Genomic DNA, 21256 nt, shown 5'->3' on the forward strand with positions numbered 1-21256 from the left:
CTAGCTGCGCAATCTGCGCGGGCTACCATGCTAGATCATATAATAGTTGCTTATTATACTATTAATATATGGTCCCATACATACATTGCGTCTTGGAGTCCGCGTTGCAGCTAGCTACAGATCTGTAGTCTAATGCTCTTATCTCTCATATTTTATCTCACTAAAATATGTTTACAGCTGGCTAATAGTAACGTGGACCCTTAGAATTGGATAAAATTTTAGATAGTCGCTTGTCAAACTGCTAAATGATAGGTTTTGTATGAAACTTTCTATATAAAAATTGCTCTAAAATATCAAATTAATCTATTTTTCAAATTTATAATAATTAAAACTCAATTAATTATACTTAATACCATCGCATTTTACGTAATAGACTTGATCTTCAATCTTAAATAACACCACCGAAGTCTCTGACAAGAAGACCCGTGCTCCCCGCCGGCCGCCGGTGGACGGAGCTCTGTGTCAACCGGAGCTCGAGCTGCTTTCCATCACCGGACATGATGAAAGCCTTGATCTGTTGCCGGCAACGTAGTTTCTCTGCCGGCCAACGCGACGGCGCGACATCCCCTAATCACTCTCAATCCATTCTGTGGTAAGGTAGGGCAACCGCAGGTGATTGGAGAGGCACCCTCAAAATCTCAATCCACCCGCCGGCGTACATCTCCGCTACCACCTGCTGCGCGTGGCGTGATGGCTCCAAGCTAGCTTTCCCCGCCGCGCCCGCCTGAGGATCCACACCACCTGCTCGGCTGTCACGGCTCGCCCCACATCGCGCGCAGGATGTTCGACGAATTGCCTGACCCGGACAACGTCTCGCCGTTACGCGTCGTTGACCAGACTGCGCCTGCTTCCCCCGGCATGTGCACGCCCACGCCGTGCAGCTCGGGCTTTTGCTACAGCACGTTCGTCGGGAGTGCTCTGCAGCTCTGGTGCGCATGTCCCGGCGGCGCAGGGTCAGACAGGCGCTCGGTATCTCTCTTCTTCCTCTGTTAGATGTCTTGCCGTTACATGATTCGTCTTGTGCTGATTTCTGTTGGATGCTTATGCTAAACAGGGAAATTTACACGGAGAGACATGTTGCAATATCACTGAACATACCGGGTGGAGATCATTTCTGTTCTATATTGTTGGAGGGCGCCCAGGAATTCTTTGATTCATTCAGATTTTACCATCAGGTTGCACAGATTTGGTTTCTGGTTCATTATAATAAGCAATAAAGCAACAAGATGACCCAAAGGATGAATTCTTTGCATCTCCCATCTCTCCACAGGTACCACCTTTTGGCTCCATTTGCTTGTCTTCTTTGGCCTAACTGGTTTCCTCCACAGCTGCATAGCTCTGTCAGATTATGTGATAAGACCAATTGCATGTCACTTGAAGCCGGTTATGACTCCACAATGCAACATTGTTGCAAGCGTTGGACTATGTGATAAGACATATTGCATAGCCTACTATTAATGAATGGGTTTGGGCCAATTATGAAATGCTAATAGTCCGCCATTTGGAAGGCTTCAACCTGGTTAGCCGGCCGGCCAGTCAGACAGCTACCCCGCTGTCTTGCAAAATTATGGCTAGCAGTTCTCCCAAGCATCAGCAGTGGCAGCAATGAGCTCTCATCGCCTTCTATTCACACAGCTTCACCTCTACAACTTGCTGTTGCTCATCCATGTTCACCATGCTACCTCACTCAACTTCAGATTTGACTTCTCCGAGCCTGGTTCGTACTGTACCCCTGGTTCAGAGATCGCCTGTGCTGGCGATGCCTACCCCTACGCCCATACGATTGAGCTGACAAAGACCGACATCAGCGACAGAAACCTCTGCAGCATCGGCCGCGTGTGGTATGCACGGCCGGTGCCGCTCTGGAACAACACCACCGGTGAGGTGGCCAGCTTCAGGACCACCTTCTCCTTCCAAATCAAGCCGGCCAACCTGGACGTCAGTGCTGACGGTATGGCCTTCTTCCTCGGCCATTACCCGTCAGGCATCCCTCATCGCAGCTATGGCGGAAACCTCGGCCTCTTCAATGGCAGCAACAACAAGAACGCAACGGGCACCGCTAGGATCGTGGCAGTCGAGTTTGACACCTACATGAACAAGGAATGGGAGAAGGATGGCAACCATGTCGGGATCGATGTTAACTCCATCGTCTCTGTCGCGGCAACCTCACCGGACAAGAACTTAGCAAGCGGCACCACCATGACTGCCGATATCAGCTACGACAGCAGTGCAGAGATACTGGCAGTCACCTTCTGGATCAACGGAACCTCCTACCATGTCAGTGCCAGCGTTGATATGAGAAGATGCTTGCCTGAGGTGGTCGCTGTTGGTTTCTCTGCTTCTACCGGAAGCTCCATTGAAGTACACCGGGTGCTGTCATGGTCATTCAACTCCACCCTAACATGGATGAATTCTTCAGTAATGCCACCAGGAGCAGCACCTGTGCCCCCAGAAACTATCAGCTCTGAACCAATAATGTCACCAGGAGCAGCACCTGTGCGCACAGAAACTTTGAGCTCCCAATCACAAGGTAAATTACATGGTATAATAGCTATTTCAGTTGCAGTATCCTTTGTGCTGGTATGTGCTTTCATGGGTTTTCTTCTACGACGTCGATTAGTATGGAAGAAATCAAATGAAATCTCTGATGGAGATTGTCAGATTGAACTTGATGAAATTTTTTATTCAAAAAAGGAACTTGATGAAATTAAGTTTGCAAAAGGTGTTGGCCCCAAAAGGTATCATTACAGTGAACTAGCTGCTGCGACGGGTAACTTTGCAGAGGAGAAGAAGCTAGGAAGAGGGGGTTTTGGTCATGTTTACCAGGGCTTCCTGAAAACTGATGATCAGGAACGGCTTGTGGCCATAAAAAAGTTCTCACCAGACTCATCTGCTCAGGGGAGGAAGGAGTTTGAGGCTGAGATCAAAATCATAAGTCGGCTGAGGCATCGGAACCTTGTCCAATTAATAGGATGGTGTGACAGTTGCATGGGACTCCTGATTGTTTATGAGCTCGTATCAGAAGGTAGTCTTGACAAGCATATATATAAAAATGCGAGGTTGCTAACATGGGCCGAAAGGTACAATATCTAACTCATCTTTTGCTGAATATGTTTGCTTTTTTCAATTTAGAACTTCTTGGAGAACAGAGATAAGAGTTGTACTCATGGATGTCAGACTTGCAGTCTAATGGTAACTCATGGATAACAAACTTGCAGTCTCATGGTAATTCTTGGATGTCACACTTGCAGTGTAATGATATGTTCTTTTTAAAGAAATCATACAACGAGTCCAATGAAAAAAAATAGAAATCGTAATAAATTTTTAAAATTCGTTATTAATAGAAGACATATCCTTTTGAGTATCTTACTGGATAAGTTTGGTGATTAATAAGGTGTGCTTCTAGATAGAGCCACTGGCCCACAATCAGGGCAATTCACAGGATAGCCCAATAGATTGCAGAATAAAAATGCTGCTCACATCTACTTGAAAATTGATTAACTAATTAAATACCAGCAGCCCTTTGTACTTCGATTGTGAAGTTGATATATAGTTTTCTTCTAATCACAAGGCTATGAAGGTTAGGCCAGGACTCAGTCCTAATCAGGTGTTTATTTTTGCTATGGTATATCTATCCAACTATAACACAGGACTAGCTAAATTTTCAGGTAGATTTGAGTCAATTAAGGAACTAAAATTAAGACCACATTGCGTCTTCAGTTGGTTTCTTAGAGGTTCAGCTGTGTATAATCTTTAGGGATAATTTTATCATCCTTGAGAAGATACCTAGAGGCACAATATTTTCTAATGAAAAATTTGGTACTTCGAGGTACTAAGTACTTTCAGGTACCAAAAATTTTAGTGTAAAATTTAGATACCTCAAGGTACTTTCTGAAGGACTGTAAAAATTCTCTTTCTTTAGAGGTTCAGCTGTGTAGTTTCCTAGAAAAATATAAAGAACATCATTAAAATTTAGTATTTAGCATGTAGAATTCAAATCCATCCACATTCACCAGAAGTTAGTTTTTTGAGTTAGTCTCCGGTCCTCGGGAGGTACTAGTCTCTTGGTGAAAATAGCTACAAACAATCCTCTCTTGCCATCCATATCATTTTCACTACGATAGTCTTTCATCAACAGGTACAAGATCATCATTGGCCTTGGCTCTGCACTCCACTACCTTCACCAAGAGTGGGAGCAGTGCGTCGTCCACGGCGACATCAAGCCAAGCAACATCATGCTCGACTCCTCCTACAACACCAAGCTTGGGGACTTTGGCCTGGCGAGGCTCGTCGACCATGGCGCCAAGTCACGGACAACCAAGGTCGTGCTCGGGACCGCCGGGTACATCGACCCAGAGCTCGTCAACACGCGCAGGCCAAGCACTGAGTCCGACGTCTACAGCTTCGGCATCGTCCTCCTCGAGATCGTCTCCGGCCGTCGCCCCGTGGAGGAACCGGACGACAGCGACGAGCTCTTCGTGCTGTCGAGATGGGTGTGGGACCTCTACAGCAAGAACGCCGTCGTGGAGGCGGTGGACGAGAGGCTCAGGTGCAGCGACGATGGCGACGACGAGCTGCAGATGGAGCGCGTGCTCGCCGTCGGGCTGTGGTGCGCGCACCCTGACCGGAGCGAACGGCCGTCCATGGCGCAGGCTATGCACGCCCTGCAGTCGGAGGAGGCAAGGTTGCCGGCTCTTCGGCCGCAGATGTACAAGGGTGTGCCATTTCTTGCCATGGGAGAACATAGGTACAGCGATCTTTCAATTGGCACCACTACCAGCTCCAGTGCCAGTGGAACCGGCTGCACTGCACATTCAGAGCCAACTAAACTGTAAAAGACGATGCCCTATTAGCGATGTAAAATGCAGACTCTGACTGAAATTTATTTTCTTGGTAAAACTGAAACTGGAACAATTGACACAGGGTGCTGTGGGAAATATGGCTGACTCCTAAGCTGTTCATGGATTGGATAATTTTGTCGTTATACTTGTTCGAGCGGAGCATCCTCTATCCCTATTTTTATCAGTTTATATGCATTGAAAATTTAGGGGGCTGCTATAAAAAAAATCCCATTCAGACGGATGAAACCGGTTACGTATGAGGTCCTAACCGGTATCAGGTGATTTCTATCAGGTTACCTATTAGACGATATCCTACCAGATACCAGGCAATTTCGATACCAAGAAATCACTTGATATCGATTAGGTATTAGGGGATGATATATTAGAGGTATTAGGATCTGTTATTTAATCGGTCAAAGTAACCTGAAAATTTATCAGGTATCAGGTATTAGGATCTGATGTACGGGATGCCGTTACGTAGCATTCCTGAAAATTTATTAGAGGTCAAAGTAAAATGGAAATCATGAACGTGTTCAGGTGAAAGTCAGGAATTTTACATTTGCGGATGGATGAGCCTGATGGAATGGATGAGAAAGTGCAATTTGTTTTTGGGTGAATAGCTAATTTAGTCCTTCAAGTTTCAACGAAGGCTTAATTTGGTCCTTCACGTTTCATTTTATCCACATAGCTCCTCCAAATATTTGTTTTGGCTTGAAATCATTCTTGGGCCCACTTAATATGCCATATGGCTATTTCTAGTCAATATTTCTATTAGAAAATGTCCCTTCTGCCCTTAATTTGTATACAACTATATACTAGATAAGAGAAAACCAAGATGAATAAACAACATTGCATATGTACTTCCCATTATTTTAACATGTGCACGTAAACTTAAGCAATTGCTATCTCATACACTTTCTAGTACATATTTTATTTTCGTTTTACATAATTTAATATGCATTATCTATAAAAAAATTCAAGCATACAATTTTTCTCTTATATATGTGAATGATGAGGGGGTATAAGTGTCATTTATCAAGAGAATTGTCGGTTCAAGGATAAGTTTGAACTAAAATGAAAACTTGAAGGATTAATATGGATAGATTGAAACATCAAGGACTAAACCAAGCCTTAGGTGAAACTTGGAGGACTACTTTGGCTATTCACCCTTTGTTTTTCATCTCGTGAAATACCAATAGCACAACATTTTTTCAGACAATATGTACAACTGCCCTGTCAGATCGCGTTTACGACGACATAGACGGTAAGGAAAAACGCCACAGCATTCAAGAACCAGAACAAGTACAGAACTAACAGGTAAACCCCCACCGACCGGAAACGCCGCCCGATGCGCCGACGCGTCCACCCACTGTCTTCTCCGGCGAGGGCACGAGGCAACAGAAGCAGTGTGGTGAAGGTCGGCGCTGGCACGGCCCAGACGAAGCTGAGCGCGACCAAGAAGGCGAACGGCAGCACGAAGATGCTCCACAGGATGTACTTGGTGGTCGTGCTGTCCAGCCCGGAGACGACGGCGGCCATGAACGCCAGGATCATGCTCATCAGCGCCATCCAGAGGAAGATGAGGGACATGCATATCCACGCCGTGCTTGAGCGTGCCGCCCCCCTGCCGTAGGTGAGGAGCATGGTGGCGATCACGGAGGACGCCATGGCCACGGTGTCGAGCACCAGGAAGGCGTTGTAAGGCGTCGTCGCGCGGAGGTTCGCCACGCCGTCGGAGTTGTACCCTCCTGGCACGTTGAACATGGCGGTCAGGGCGATGGTGGCGATCAGCACGGCGACGATGCCAAGGTTCTTGGTCGTTTTCTCGTTCCATTCCTTAACATTTTTGCTGCTCCATTGGGATATGCAATCTTGTCGTTGCGCCCCGAACCGAGCTCCATTGGCTGACAGTCTGAGCAAAAAACCAATCTGACAGTGAAAAGAAACCAATTTTTAGTTCGATGCAATCATGAACAAAGCTAGCTACGACTAGTTTCGAATCGAGAGTACTACCATGTGCAAGAAACCGGTTGTGTTTGATGCGAGGTCGAATGGTGTTTGCCCTTCGTTGTTAACAATGTTCAGTTTGATGTTTCTGCTCTCCAAAATTGCGAGACGCGGGTTCCCGGCCTTCACCGCGTAGTGCATGGGTGTGTTCCCTTTCTTGTCTTGCTCATTGAAAAGCTCAGCAAGAGATGGATCGCCAAGGATGTATGACACTACAGGTTCATGGCCTCTCTCGATGGCCAGATGGAGAATGTTTCTGCCCTCGTTGTCGACAAGCTCGGCAGAGTCTGGGCATTCTTTCAGCATGTCTTGGATGACATCAAGATGACCCATCTTCGCTGCGACATGAAGAGGTGTCAATCCTTCTTTGTCTGGGATGTACATAGCCGATGGCATCGACTGAATCAACATGCTGATGATCTCTCGGACGCCATCAGACGCCGCGTAGTGCAGCGGAGTGCTTTCCGATTCATCGGGTTCCTTGGCCAGATTCGAGTTCCATGACAATAACTCGCGTGTGATTTCTACATGAGACTGAAAATTAGCTCTGCAACAACATTTTCTTGGAAAAAGTTTCGTGTCTCTGAATTCTGAATAGCTGAAGAACTAAGTGAAGTTTTCAGTAGGTCAACGGCTCACCTACGCTCTGAAGAACAGCTGCGTGCAAAGCGTTCTGCCTCTTGGGGCCAGACGCAGACGCGTGCTTCCACTGGACGATGGCTTTCACGGCGCCAATCGACCGCCCGACGACGGCGAGGTACAGCGGCGACATTCCGAAGTTGTTCACACCGCAAGACAAGGCCGGAGCGGCCACCATCAGGACCTTCACCACCGCCACGCGCCCGTGCCGTGCCGCCACGTGCAATGCCGTGTCGCCCGCGCTGTTCTTCGTCACCAGTAGCCCGGGAGCGCCGGATCCATGCATCTGAGCTAGCCTGATGAGAAGGGACACCATGTCGCGCCTCCCCGCCCTCGCGGCGTGGTGCAACGCCGTCTCCGACTTGGTGGTCTCTTTCGGCAGCAGCGCCGCCACCGCCGCCGCGGCCGTGTCGTCGCCATCGCAGAGCTTCCTCACAAGCCCAATCTTCCCTTGACTGGCCGCCAAGTGAAGAACGGTGTTCAGCCCTGCGGTGGTCTCGTCCAGGACGCACTGGCCGTCATGCCTTCTTCCTTGTTCCTCTGTCAATAAAATAGTCAAATTAATGTAGACGATTAATTTCAGATTCGTAGATTGCACTCTGCAAATTGGGATGCAACTCGATACATGAATGTACCTGCTGCCGTTCCACTGGGTGAAACAAGAAGTTCCTGGAGCTTGTCTACAGATCCAGAGAAGGCGGCGCGATACAGCTCTGGGCACATCAACCTGCGTCCCGCATTCTGCTGCTCCGGCTGGGTGGCTGCTGCTCCGGCATGGACGGGGTCTTCTACGGGAAGTTGCAGCAGAGGGAGTTGGAACGCCGTGTCAGCCGGTGAGTTCCTCGCACGACGTAACGCGGCTCTCAGGTCATCGTCGCCGAGCTCGTCGGCCTTTCTCAAAGCTTGCTCGATTTGCTCGGCAAATTGAACACCAGCAACATGATCCATCTCTCTCGTATGGTGGAAATTACAAATGTTAGCCAGGCTCTTCAATTCGATCGCTTGATATTGGTATTACTGTCGCGTTTAGGCGTTTAATTAACAATCAGCGCCTTGTAAGGTTACTTGGCAGGTCAACTCGAAAGTAGTCGCTACATTGTCATCGCTCGCTTGATCTTCTGTTTTTCAGTATTTTACAGAACACAACACTGAAGTATGTGCGCGCACAATAACCCCAATGAACACATACTCTCACTGGAACCATTTTCGAGAAGAGAACTTTTATGTTGTTTGCATTCCAAAAAGGTAAAGATCCAACGGTTCTCAATCATAGGAACCATGTTAAAAGTATTTAAGTATTGATATAGGTACTTAGGTACTAAGGGTAAAATTATAATTTTGCTAGTAGAGTGAAAATGGTATAATTATTTCCTAAATTATAATAGGTACCGCATAGGTACGACCGCACGTGTTAACATCTATATGGTGTCAGCGTTGTGTGTTTTTATTTGCGCCATTTTCTCTTTTGCGTGGTTTACGTTGTATTCAAGTTAAGTCATTTATCGGCACTAATATCAATCAAATATTGTCTCCTGTTCAAACGCTCGACCATGCCAAAAGCTTCTTCTTCGACCGTGCCTCCTGTGGCTGCACCCGTTTAAACTCTAGAAGAACAACATAAGAGGAGATCTTGTTTTAGTCCCTTATGCAAGGAATTTGTGAACTACATAAATAACTAATCAACTGCATAAATAAGCAAAGGGTAACTTACGAATACGCTTGCCTAGCCATCGATCGGCCGATCCCGTCTCCTCCAACCCTTAACCATACCGGCGCTTCTCCCTCTGTCTCCCTCCGGTGAACAGGTTCAAACCCTAGAACACACAAGAAGCAAAGGGAGAGAATAAAGGAGACGCGAGTGTTACGTTCTAATCGATCGCTAAAGATCTCTAAATCAATGGAGTATCCTGATTTACCTTTTTCTCTACAATGATATCGAGATCTACTATGATATACCGATCATTGGTTGGAGGTATTCAATTCACGTAAAAAAAACTCATGTTTTACTAGCTAATTACTCAATTGCCATCATGTTACAATTATTTTGTTCCCTACCTTGCCCTTCACTTGATCAATGGTATAGATTATTCTATCTCCAAGTACCTCTAAGTACCTCGCAAACACCGTAAAAGAAACTGGGCCGATATGGCTTGAGATTCAAAAATTCACCATGTACGTCTCACTATCAAGAAGCACATGGCATACCATTGAACAAATTAATTATCCTTAAATGTGAACACCCATGTTAAGTTTTTTTCTCGATAACTCATTTCTTAATAACTAGATGATGCACCGCACTTTGCTGTGGGATATATGTTAGATAATGGAGAAATGATGAAACGATTTGGATTAAAATATTATCAAAATGATTTGAGAATGATGATCTAGCATATGTATGTTTAGTTTTAGAAATGAAGTAAATTGTAGATATAATTACTATATGCTTGCATGTTGAGCTTTGTGTGTTTAATGGGTTGATGTGGCATGCTTGCATGTAGAATTTAGGAGTGCTAATAAATACTATACTTGCATGTTGAACTTAGTTATTTAGTGGGCATTAGCTTTATAGAAAGAAGAGATTAATGATATTTCTTCTCTTAAATCAAAGGGATTGTATTATTATTTGGCTGCCCATTGATCGCATGCATGATTTTCCATAATCCTTTTTAATGGAGAGCCTTTTTAATATAGAGTGACTAGGGGATGGGATCCCGTCATAGGTGTGGGTTTACTTTAATGACCAAGCTCCCATGTCCCACCAAGCTGATCTCCCGCATGCGAAGCACTAGGACTCCCTCGGCTTCTTGTTTCATTGGTTGTAGCAACAACAGGGAAAGGAGGGAGGAATCAAGGAGACAAAGGGAGAAGAGGATAGGAGGTGCTAGCAGCATGTGGCTTGCCGGTTGATCATGCGAAGACGATGCATATACCTCGTCCCCCGCTTTGACACTTGGTACCTGGCTTCCCGGACTTTGGAACCTCTAGGTACCAGCTGATACCTAGGTATCAAACTACATACACCTAGGTACTAGAGCCTGGTACCTGGGTACCAAGCTTGATACCTATGGGTATCAACCATGATACTTACAGGTATCGGCCTGATATATGCGGATACATGTGGGTGATGTCAAAGTTCAACAAGTACTAGCTAAGTATGTTGCACCCATGATGTACTTGCAGACAACACTGGTGAGCAACACGGTGGTGACATCCTCCAGATCCCGAATCTCCTTTGCCATAGGGTTGACCTTGGAGAGCATGTCCTTTGGGTCCTGCATGATCTCCTGCTTGCTGGTGTCCCCCTCGGCTACCACAATAGTTGCGGCCACGGGGGGTGGCGTAGTCAGCGAAGCTCTTGATGCCAACCCGACAACGATCATCCCGAGCAGATTTTCATGGCAAAGAGGGATGGAAAGTTCATGATGGAGGGGTGGTCCTTAGGGGGTGAATTGGAGGAGGAGGTGAAGAAGGAAGGTACAGGGGGCCAAACCATGGAGGGAGCACTGTAGCAAGGTGCTGGTTGGTGGTGGGGATGAGAGGAGTGGGAAGAGAGGATAAGACAAGAGTGGAGAAGAAAAAGGGGATGGGGAGACTCAGTTCTATTAACCATCCCATCCACGCAATGCCGTAGTCTAGTTTTTCTGTTTTTAATAACAATACATCAAAATGATATAATTACTCAAACATCATTCTTGCGCTCTACATAGTTAGGATGCATACAACCTATGATTATAAAAAAGAACGACATGACATCAAATATCATGCCGACAAAATTCATGCAGTTGTCATCCCTACCCGTTTTCCTCTTCCTTGGTTCTCACAGTGATCCCGAGTCCAGATCTAGCACCAACACTTGTGCCTGCCCTTGCTGTCTCCATTCTTCCCACCACCACCACCTCCTCCTCCTTCACTATATCAACAGCCTCTTCAAAAGCTCTAACAACCATTTCCCGTAGCACCTCTCCTTCATCATCTCTAACCGCTAATGCCACCAGATCCGCTTTTGCAGTCCCCGCCCATGCCTCCTAACTAAATGATATCCTTTAACGCCGCCACTACCCATCCTACTACCCTCCCCCACTCATGTAGTTTCATCGGTGTCATAGCCTGCTCGTCTCTACCTCCCACAGTCGGTCCTCCACCACCCCAGCCTTCCCTCACTACATACTACCCCTCCCACTGCCACAAACTCCAAAAAGCTTAATCTGGCTGGAGCTGGTGACAAGGGCTCCATGAGGAATTCGACGTTTTTGTGTAGTCATCCTCACCATCTCTCTTCCTCATGCTTAACTGGAGGTAAAAGACGATTCCTTGACCTTAGATTTGTTTATCCAATAACGTTCATTATTGTGAATTAAGATTTGGAATATGAAAGCTGCATTATTATTTCAGATTTAACTGTCAGTTTTAGAACTCGTTCATAATTTGCTTGTATAATGCCTACATGCTGCCCTAAAGTTGAAATATAATTAGGATAAAACCTATCCTTCTAAAAAAATATCTTATATCTGTATATCTATTGATATGTTATTCTTTATTATATTATTTAGATAGTTCAAATTCAAGCCACCATGTTCATGCTAAAGACCTAATAATCACAGTGTTAATTGCAGGACAACATTTACACCATTACATCATTGTATGTCTAGATTATAACGGTGTAGATTGCTCAATATAGTTATATGCACAATACAATTTTATCTCTTAAAAATCCAAGGGTTATATAACAAATATAATTCTTTAAATAAAACATATCTATTATGCAATGAACAATATTGTAACTATATATGAACATAAAGTAGGGGTTTTATATGAAATCCACATATAATTTCATTAATTTAGGCTCCGTGCAAAATTGTGAGTAAATCTGCTAGTTATTATATTATTGTGATGGAACAAAAAAGGCCACCATATCCGGTTTAGAGGCTGACAAATTTCCACAATAATCAAAGAAAAAATAGAAACAATTGCACTCACTACTACAAAAACCATTTTCGCAGACGTGAGGTCTTTTTTTTCCAGGCAGGTATGGTCCTCGGAGCCAAATGGCCGCCTACAAAAATGTAAACCGGGGTAGAGCTCGCCTAGAAAAATGGTTTTTGCCCGCCTGCAAAAAGCATTTTTCTAGTAGTGACTGTTAGATTGATGTGCGTCGAGATTATAATGGTGAAGATTAGTCAACATATATTCATATAAATACAAATTGTATTTGTATTAACGGAACCAAGCTAGGTTGATGCAAAGTACAATTGCATTTAAGAAAACAAAAGTAAGAGTTGTATGCGAAATCCATCTAGCTACGTGCAAAGTTTCTAGAGTCTAGGATGCCATACTATGAGCAGGGATGCCACACAACAACAGTTTGTTTAGACTATAGTGCTCATTATAAGAAGTTCTCTAAGTCTAAATTTTGATTTCAGGTTGGAATGTCCTATACTGGTCAGAGTTTCTGTTTTTCTAGTGAACTTGATTCACTGATTGCTCTTTGTTGGAAGTGATCAGAATATGGACGAATTGTCGGAATGTCTGATCCATTGAGCAATCCGTTATTTCAAGGAACTCAGTTCTCTGTTGGGGTTGAAATTTTCGACTGGAAACTTCGGATGTTGCATCGGAATATCTGACATCCCAAACAATCTGATATTGCAAGGACGTCGACTCTCTAGTTGAGGCAGCATCCAATCTGTCCTACTAGTCGGAATATCCGATGGTCCAAAATATAATTCCAATTTACCATGAAACTCAAGTCTCTGTTTGGTTCGAATTCTGAAATCAGTGTTTATGATGGCAACATCAGAATATCCGACTAGTTATTTTTCAAAGAAATTGGATTGTGTTCTAGCTGTTGGGGACCTGACATATGGATCGGAATACCTGACCTCACAATTGGAATATCCGAGGTGGGATGAAATATTCTTCTCAACAGGCGAATTTGGGGTTTCCTATTTAAATCCACCCCCTAGCCTCTTATTGGTTAAGCCATTCATTTCATTCAGATATTCCATGGCTTGTATATTAGAGGCTTGTGCAAGAGTGCCATGTATCTTTAGATCATATTCTTACTCTCTCAAATCCCTCTTGATCTCCATGATTTGGATCTTTGAGTGTGGATATGGTTTTGAGGACCTAGTGTTGCGTGCATTCTCTCGATTATTGAGCACCATGGTTTGGTTCAAGAGTTTACGACTTCTAGATGTTGACGACTTCTAGATGGCTACAAGTTGCTACCAAGCCAACAATATGAAAAGGTTGGATCTTGCTAGTGTGGATGCAACCTAGAGGATATGGTTAGAAAAGAACCGAGTCGTTATGAGCTCCTCAACAGAGACGTAGAACCCCCTCAAGGTTTTGAACTCCGGAAAATACATCGTTAGCCCTAATCTCAGGGAAATTATTTGCCTTTTTCACTCTCCTCACTTTACTACTTGTTGTCATTGTTAGCTAGTTATTGAATGTGCATCATTACTATGATTTGGGTTGCTCCAGTTGTTTTAGGTTATTGGCTTGGTTGTTGCGTTCTTTGTCATGTCAAAAGATTAGAAGATCCATCTGTTTCGTTCATATCCGATAGCTATCAAATATCTGATCTAGAACGGAATATATGACCAGCCTTCGTTTTACTATTTCACACTAAGTTTTAAAGAGTCTCTCTATGTTTCAAGCGATCCATTCAAGAAGTAAATCAAATTTGATTAATTTAAAAACTAGCTTCGTTCAAATCACGTAGGAAAATTCGTCGATTACCATAAAATCAATCAATCAATCAATCAATCAATCAATCAATCTATCTATCTATCTATCTATCTATCTATCTATCTATCTATCTATCTATCCATCCATCCATCCATCCATCTATCCATCCATCCATCCATCCATCCATCTATCTATCTATGTTTATAGTCCATTAAACTTCTTACAAATGCTTCTATATTGTCACGTGACTTCTAAGATGTTACATGACACTCAAATAAATTAAAGAAATTGAAAAAGGCGAAACATATCGTAGTTGATTCTCATTAAATTTGGTGGACCCATTATTTACAACTATTACACTTATCTTGAATAAAAAAAATCAACTACCAAACCAGGCCCTGCCTAGGCTTGTATGTAGGTCATACATCCACCCTCTCTTCGCTCAATTTCTTACTCCTCTTTACCACCTATTCCTTATATTTTTATGTTTTACAAGCAAAATACCCATGCTTTATGGATAAAAGAAAATATGTAATAATATGCTATGGAGATGTTTGCTTAATTGAACACATAATATTCACTAGTTTCAATCAAACATTAGACTATTATATAATATTAGAAAACATAAGGCATTAACCTCCAAAAGTACAAAAGTAGTGGTGGTGGCAGAACCACCACAATCAGTGTCTTTTCTAGTATTATAGATTCGTTAGAAAGCAAAATTATGTTAATAAATTTAGCAAATATGACATCTATACCACATCCGCTTATGTGTTTAGATTATTTATGACTAAATTTACTTAAAGACCAAATTTCACTATAGTTCGATTTTGAAAACAAATATGTCACTTTTGGACTTTTGCATGACATTCAAACAATTATTAAAAACATGAAGAATTTATCATCGTGCATAACTTCACAATAATTAAATTGGATCTACAATCACAAAATGAGCCTAACTATGAGTAATACTCCCAAAGTATATTAGTTAGAAAGTAAAATTTGTTCTAGAAAAAAAGATTAAGTAACTATGATATCTAAATCATACAATTTTTTATCCACTTATGTCTTTAGATTATTTATGACTAAATTTATATTTAAAGAACCATATTCAATATAAATATACTTTGAATAGAGATATGTCACTTTTGGGATATGTTTTTTGACTTTTTCATGCTATTCGAATCATTACAAAATTATGAAAAAAAGATATAGGATTTATTACTGTATATAACTGCAAAATATTTAAATTAGATATACAATAATAGAACTGAAATAAAACTAACTATTACTCATGTTATAAAATATTACTTCCCCCATTCTGACATTATAACAAGTCAAAATAATATTATTAGATTTATAGTTTTCACATTTTTATATCTAACTATGAATATATTGTAGGAAAAAATGAGGCAGAAAGATATGTTCTAACCAATCAATAAAACTATTATTATATTTTTAGTTATTTAAGTAATAGTAACAAAAACACATTACATTTGTAAAAATCTATTATAATGATATGCACATGTACTATCACTCCTTGCACTCCCCCTAATAAAAATGATCAATAATTATAAAAACAAATGATTATAATTCTGAAGTTATATCTCTTTTTTAGTTTGTTTGAATTGTTGTTTCATTTATAACTAAATAAATAATTCAACATCCATATTACCCATATTTCACTATATAACAATAGAAATATGTCATTTGAACATAGATACCTATCCTTTGTATAGAAACCAAATAGAAAAAAGAATACTAAAAAAAACAAGAATAAGTATTATTTCACATTAAATTATTTTACATCCTCAGTGTTGCACTTAAAGCGTAATGTGTTACGTGTTAAAATTTAATAATAAAATCTTAGATTATAAGGGGAAATATCTGACCATCCATTCCCACTTAAATTTTTAAAAATAAATCGGTTATTACTTTTCATTCAAATTGGAACAATAATTGCTCAATGTTCCATTGCAATAAATAATTTTTAAGTGCTTAGATATTAATGACCTTCCATCTATCCTATAGTGTGGCATGTTAATGCACATATATGCGACACTAAGATAGGAGTATATAATTGGTTAGAAAGTTATATTAGTTACTACTAATTTTTTTTGACAAAATTATTACTGTTAAATTAAAACTTACTCATGTTGACTAGGTATTTTCTTAAAAAAAACATATTATATATCACACATATCATAGGAAAGGAAGCAAGGTCTACGATATGACTATTTATTCATATGTAACTATGTAACAAATTGCACCAATGTGAATCAACAAGGAGGATAACTTGATGATACAAAAACTTATCTTCTGCATATAAGCATTCTCGTGTACACATTGTGCACATAAACTAAAAAGTATCACAAAAAAAATCTAGAAAATATTGTCTTACATCTATGTGAAAAGTCCCAGCTTACAATTAGTTATATATATGAAGAAAAAGACAAAAATATGATAGAATTATACTCTTAAACCTGTCAGAATTTTTATCTTTTTTAGGCTAAATATAATTAATTGGAGGTTAAAACTTTACACATAACTTTAATACTGTTGTAAGTATATGTATAATTTTTTTTAGAATTTTCAATGAAAATTGTTAGTTGGTGTGTACGTTGTGTACACAAAATACTTTTGTATAGAATATGTTTCTTAAAAATTAAACATACTTATACAAACCTGGGTACACATGTGTCCAGGTTTATGGTCAGGATTGGGTTTCATGGGACAGAGGGTGCATTTATTTACAATAATATTCCATCTGTTCCAAATTATAAGGCCTATATATTTTTACACGGTCTTCAATAACATAATTTGACTAGCATTTTATTCCATTATGTGATCCAATAAATATAAAATTAGCATCACATGAAAGTACTTCAAAAATATGAATCTAGTGATATAACATGCATATTACTTAGCATAGATATAGTTAGTATGACTATTAGTCAAAAGCTAGCGAGTTTGATTTCCCTTAAAAAGAGGGCGCCCTCTAATTTGGGACGGAGAGAGTAACAATTTAGGATATGTGAAAAAGCCCCTAAATATTGAATTAAACAAGAAAAATAACATACTTTTAATTTATAATTTGTTAGACATGTTTTCCAAACAAACTAAACCTAACCTAATGGAGAGTATATATAATTATTTATAAGGATGTATTAGTATATATAATTATTTATAAGGATGTATTAAATATTATATATTTTAAAAGCTAATAAACAATATAGAAAATTTATGTAACCAATGCCATGAACAAATTTATGCACAAATAATACTTTTTAAAATATGGCGGGTATCATCTGATTGATTCTCCGCTCTAACAAGCTTTTTAAATGGAATCTACAGTGCACGCGGGGTACCTAGTTGCTTCTAATATTACTTGGCTGGTCAACTTCCGGATTTAAAAGTCTGCACTGGCTAATCGGTCGCTGACCTTCTGTTTTTTGTTTTGACAGCTCGGCTCTTCATAATTGATGATGTACCTTCCCTTAATCAAAGCTATGCCAATACTAGACAGGCATTATTGTCTAACATTAACGATCAATCTAAAAACTCTCATTATTTAAGTTGTTAAGGTTTTTTTCCCCCTGGGAATTAAGTTGTTAGGGGCAATTTCGTTTCTACCCCTACTTTGATGTCTAATATTAATTTTACCCTTACTTTTTAGGGTTTTCGTTTTTACCCTCACTTTTTTGAACTGAATGCTTGTTTTGCCCTTACTTTGGATGGTGAAGTTAACGGTGTTAAGTAATTGATAAAATGATATTTATACCCTCTCATATATGTACATAAATTATGTTTTGCCCCATTTTATACATGTAGCTTTGGAACTTTATTTTTGGGAGTATATTTAAAATTAGATGACGCACATTGACTAATATAACAATTTGGACAAATTCTGAATTTGATGGAATTTTGACAAAATTTCAGCATTTTGATAGAACTTAAACAAACTTTTGACAATATTTTGTAAAATGTAATTATATATTTCCTTTAGATATTAGTCAATGTGCTTCATTTAATTTTAAATATACTCACAACAATAAAGTTCTAAAGCTACATGCATAAAATGGGGACAAAAACACAATTAATGAACATACATGAGAGGGTATAAATGTCATTTTATCAATTACTTAACACCGTTAACTTCACCATCCAAAGTAGGGGCAAAACAAGCGTTCGGTTAAAAAAAATGAGGGTAAAAACAAAAACCCTAAAAAGTAGGGGTAAAATCAATATTAGACATCAAAGTAGGGGCAGAAACGAAATTGTCTCAAGTTGTTAAGTTGGTTGCACAAAGTCTATGGTTCTCTTATATTGAAACTGGATGGTACTCCATGCGGTACTGCCGGATGTTGTAAACTTATATACTCATAAACAAAGTCAAGTCTAGAATGTTTGGAACGTGAACTGCTTTGTTATGATTAGTCAGTTTATATTTTTAAAACGAGTGGTACAGACAAATTGTATGGATGGCGCATCAACAGCTTGTATTTACATCATTAGAAACATGTTGGTGTCATCGCGCTAGGCGAAAATTTGGAGTCTACTACTTTGGTTCTCGCTGTATTGTTGGTTGGGGCGGAGATGCGGCATGAAAGTCCGAGAGCGATGCGGTGGCATGATACAAGTCGTTACAGATCGGAGATGCAGTAGAAATTGCATCAGACGAAAGAGTGTACACCCTCTGCCCCAAAAAAAATCTAATCCTAGCTTTAAACCTGGATACATGCTAGAATTTACTTTTTTCTAGGACGGAGTAGTAAATACCACTAACCAGTACACAAAACCAAATAGGTGACGGCATCTATATACTGATTCATCTAGAACCGGTATACACTGTTACAAAACACCACATTCGCAAAGCCCTCATTGGTATTGGTTAATTTAAAACCGGCTCCTATTAGAGATTTTCCGTGCAAATGAGCCTTTTTAACTGGATCATATTAAGAACCGAAAAATGTATCACTTATAGGTGCTGGTTTATAATCATACGTATGCTTCTTAAAAAACGGCACTTACATATTAGTCATTAGTATTGGTTCTTTTTTTCGACCGACACGTATGTAACGAGCCGAGCCGTTATGCAGCACCGATGAAAATAGCACAAACAAGCTGTGGCTGCCTAGTGCTTATCTTCAAACTACTACAACCCCACCACGTCCCCCCTCCCCTCCCCGCCCCCCCCCCCCCCCCCCAAAAAAAAATCTCACCCTCTCTTCACCTGACAAGCGGCGAGGGCGCAACCTCCATAGCAGTGAGCGGTAGGTGGGCTCCCTTATGTCGCAGGCGGCCTCCCAACTGTGGGGGCGTGGCGGGCGGTCTCTACGGCAGCCGGTAGCCTCCACGGTGGCGGGCGGCCTCCTCTCCACGGGGCCTAGTAGGTAGTGGGCGGCCTCTACAATGGCACGGCGGACGACCTCCCAACGGTGGTTCATAGGTTGCCAGATCTGTGCGTCGTCTCCATCGGTGTCGTTCTCTTCTTTCCAGATTTGCGTGTTCTTGGATGCTGATTTATGTATGTTTGGTGTCTCCATGTTTGTTGGCTGGATAGATGTTGATGAATGTGGATGTTGATGAATGTGTTCTTGGATATGGAATGCTCGGGATGCTTTGGGGTGATGGGGAGCTACTCGATGTAACGGCTCATCGAGCCAGATTTCTTTTGATTCGTGGACACTCATAGGTTCCCCGTGCAAACATTCCTGGTTTTCTTCTTCGGAAAGTTTATACACCCAAACATATATTATACATGGACTCAGATTTGGATTCAAATGTTTATATATTGAATGCTTCTATACTAAGCATAAAGTTTAGATGCGTACAGTGCCGTTTAAAATATGGCAAAATTTCCTACAGGACACTTAAAAAATGTGTAATTAGCTGTGGGACACCGCAAAGACGTGAATTTGCCCGAGGACACTTCAAAAATATGGTAATTTGCTGCAGGACACTGAACACATTAAAATATAATATCCACCCAATTGATGAGAGAGAAATCATACAAAATGACAGTTTTGCCCTTCTTCTTCTCCCCAATCCTCCATCGATTCCCCAATCCATCCCCGACCGGCCGACCCCAATCCCCATCACCCCATCTATTTCTTGTCGGCGCTCGTCCTAGAGCCGAAGCTAGAGGACTTCCTCGGCGTCATTTCCCTCTCAGAGCAACAGCAGCATCATCCACGACGGCGTCAGCACCGATATGGTGAGTGCCGCTGCAGACAGAGGCAACGGCGGCATTGTGCTGTCCATGATCAAGAACTGGCTCCGGAGCTAGTTGACCACGGCTTCCTGTTACGCTCGTTCTCGGCATACTGTGCGACCACGCCGTCAACTACGTCGAGCACCTATCCACCATGGGCAAGCCAGGAGCTCACTGCAAGAGTGAGAGTTTGAAGAAGACTGAAAGAGGGGAGAAGAAGATAGGGGCAAAAATGTTTGTTATTTTGTTTGGTTTATCTCTCATCAACTGGGTGGATATTATATTTTAATTTGTTCAGTGTCCTACAGCAAATTACCACATTTTTTAAGTGTCCTCGGGCAAATTCAAAGTCTTTGCGATGTCCCACAGCTAATTACACATTTTTTGAGTGTCCTGTAGCAAATTTTGTCTTAAAATATATACACGTGAATTATATGTCCCAAAATTATGTGGTTGGACTTATATGTGAATTGAAGGCCCGAAATTTAACTAAAAAAATTTTAGTTTCCAATTAAGTAGGTAATTTTTTTTATAAAATTTGTGAATAGAGATTTGTATCTATATAGAAACTACAGTCCCGTAACTCGCATGTTCATTTTCGGGATCCCTAGCATGGGTTCACGTAGGATCCAGGCCGTGTTCGTGTTCGTGCGCACGCGTCAGACGACCCCGGGGTTCGCTATAGTGGTGTACGCAGATATCTCTTCCTAGTTCATGGTGCCCGACCGAGGCAATCTGAAACCATGCACCATAATGGCATCAGATATATAGAGATGTGAACTGTCTCCCATAGAGCCACGATATAGCCAGGTACGTACCTTGTCCTAGCTTCTACCTATGAATTGTTTGGCTAATCGGTTGT

General features: G+C 41.3%; 2 protein-coding genes across 2 annotated transcripts; one reads left to right on the top strand and one right to left on the bottom strand.

Annotated features, from left to right (window-relative positions):
• The first annotated feature begins 377 nt into the window (after window positions 1–377).
• LOC4346770 (L-type lectin-domain containing receptor kinase IX.1) lies at window positions 378–4984 on the top strand. Its single transcript, XM_015755300.3, has 3 exons — window positions 378–969; window positions 1055–3080; window positions 4139–4984. The coding sequence occupies exons 2-3, from the start codon at window positions 1606–1608 to the stop codon at window positions 4833–4835; spliced, it is 2172 nt and encodes a 723-aa protein (XP_015610786.1). The 5' UTR covers window positions 378–969; window positions 1055–1605; the 3' UTR covers window positions 4836–4984.
• A 932-nt stretch (window positions 4985–5916) lies between these two features.
• Window positions 5917–8435, bottom strand: LOC9271729 (ankyrin repeat-containing protein At5g02620). The gene is made up of 4 exons (XM_015755967.3): window positions 8123–8435; window positions 7488–8027; window positions 6855–7372; window positions 5917–6770 (listed from the first exon to the last, which is right to left on the bottom strand). The coding sequence occupies exons 1-4, from the start codon at window positions 8433–8435 to the stop codon at window positions 6078–6080; spliced, it is 2064 nt and encodes a 687-aa protein (XP_015611453.2). The 3' UTR covers window positions 5917–6077.
• Between the last annotated feature and the right edge of the window lie 12821 nt (window positions 8436–21256).

This window comes from Oryza sativa, chromosome 9, assembly GCF_034140825.1.
Source record: "Oryza sativa Japonica Group chromosome 9, ASM3414082v1".
In the NCBI taxonomy this organism is placed as follows: domain Eukaryota; kingdom Viridiplantae; phylum Streptophyta; class Magnoliopsida; order Poales; family Poaceae; genus Oryza; species Oryza sativa.

Excerpts from the sequence above, each read along its gene's own strand:
- LOC4346770 (XM_015755300.3), top strand. The coding sequence starts at position 1,606 with ATGAGCTCTCATCGCCTTCTATTCACACAGCTTCACCTCTACAACTTG. Across the intron at positions 3,081-4,138 it reads TTGCTAACATGGGCCGAAAG|GTACAAGATCATCATTGGCC; the intron begins GTACAATATCTA and ends TTTCATCAACAG.
- LOC9271729 (XM_015755967.3), bottom strand. The coding sequence starts at position 8,435 with ATGGATCATGTTGCTGGTGTTCAATTTGCCGAGCAAATCGAGCAAGCT. Across the intron at positions 7,373-7,487 it reads AGCTGTTCTTCAGAGCGTAG|AAATCACACGCGAGTTATTG; the intron begins GTGAGCCGTTGA and ends AGTCTCATGTAG. Across the intron at positions 6,771-6,854 it reads CAACCGGTTTCTTGCACATG|ATTGGTTTTTTGCTCAGACT; the intron begins GTAGTACTCTCG and ends TTTCACTGTCAG.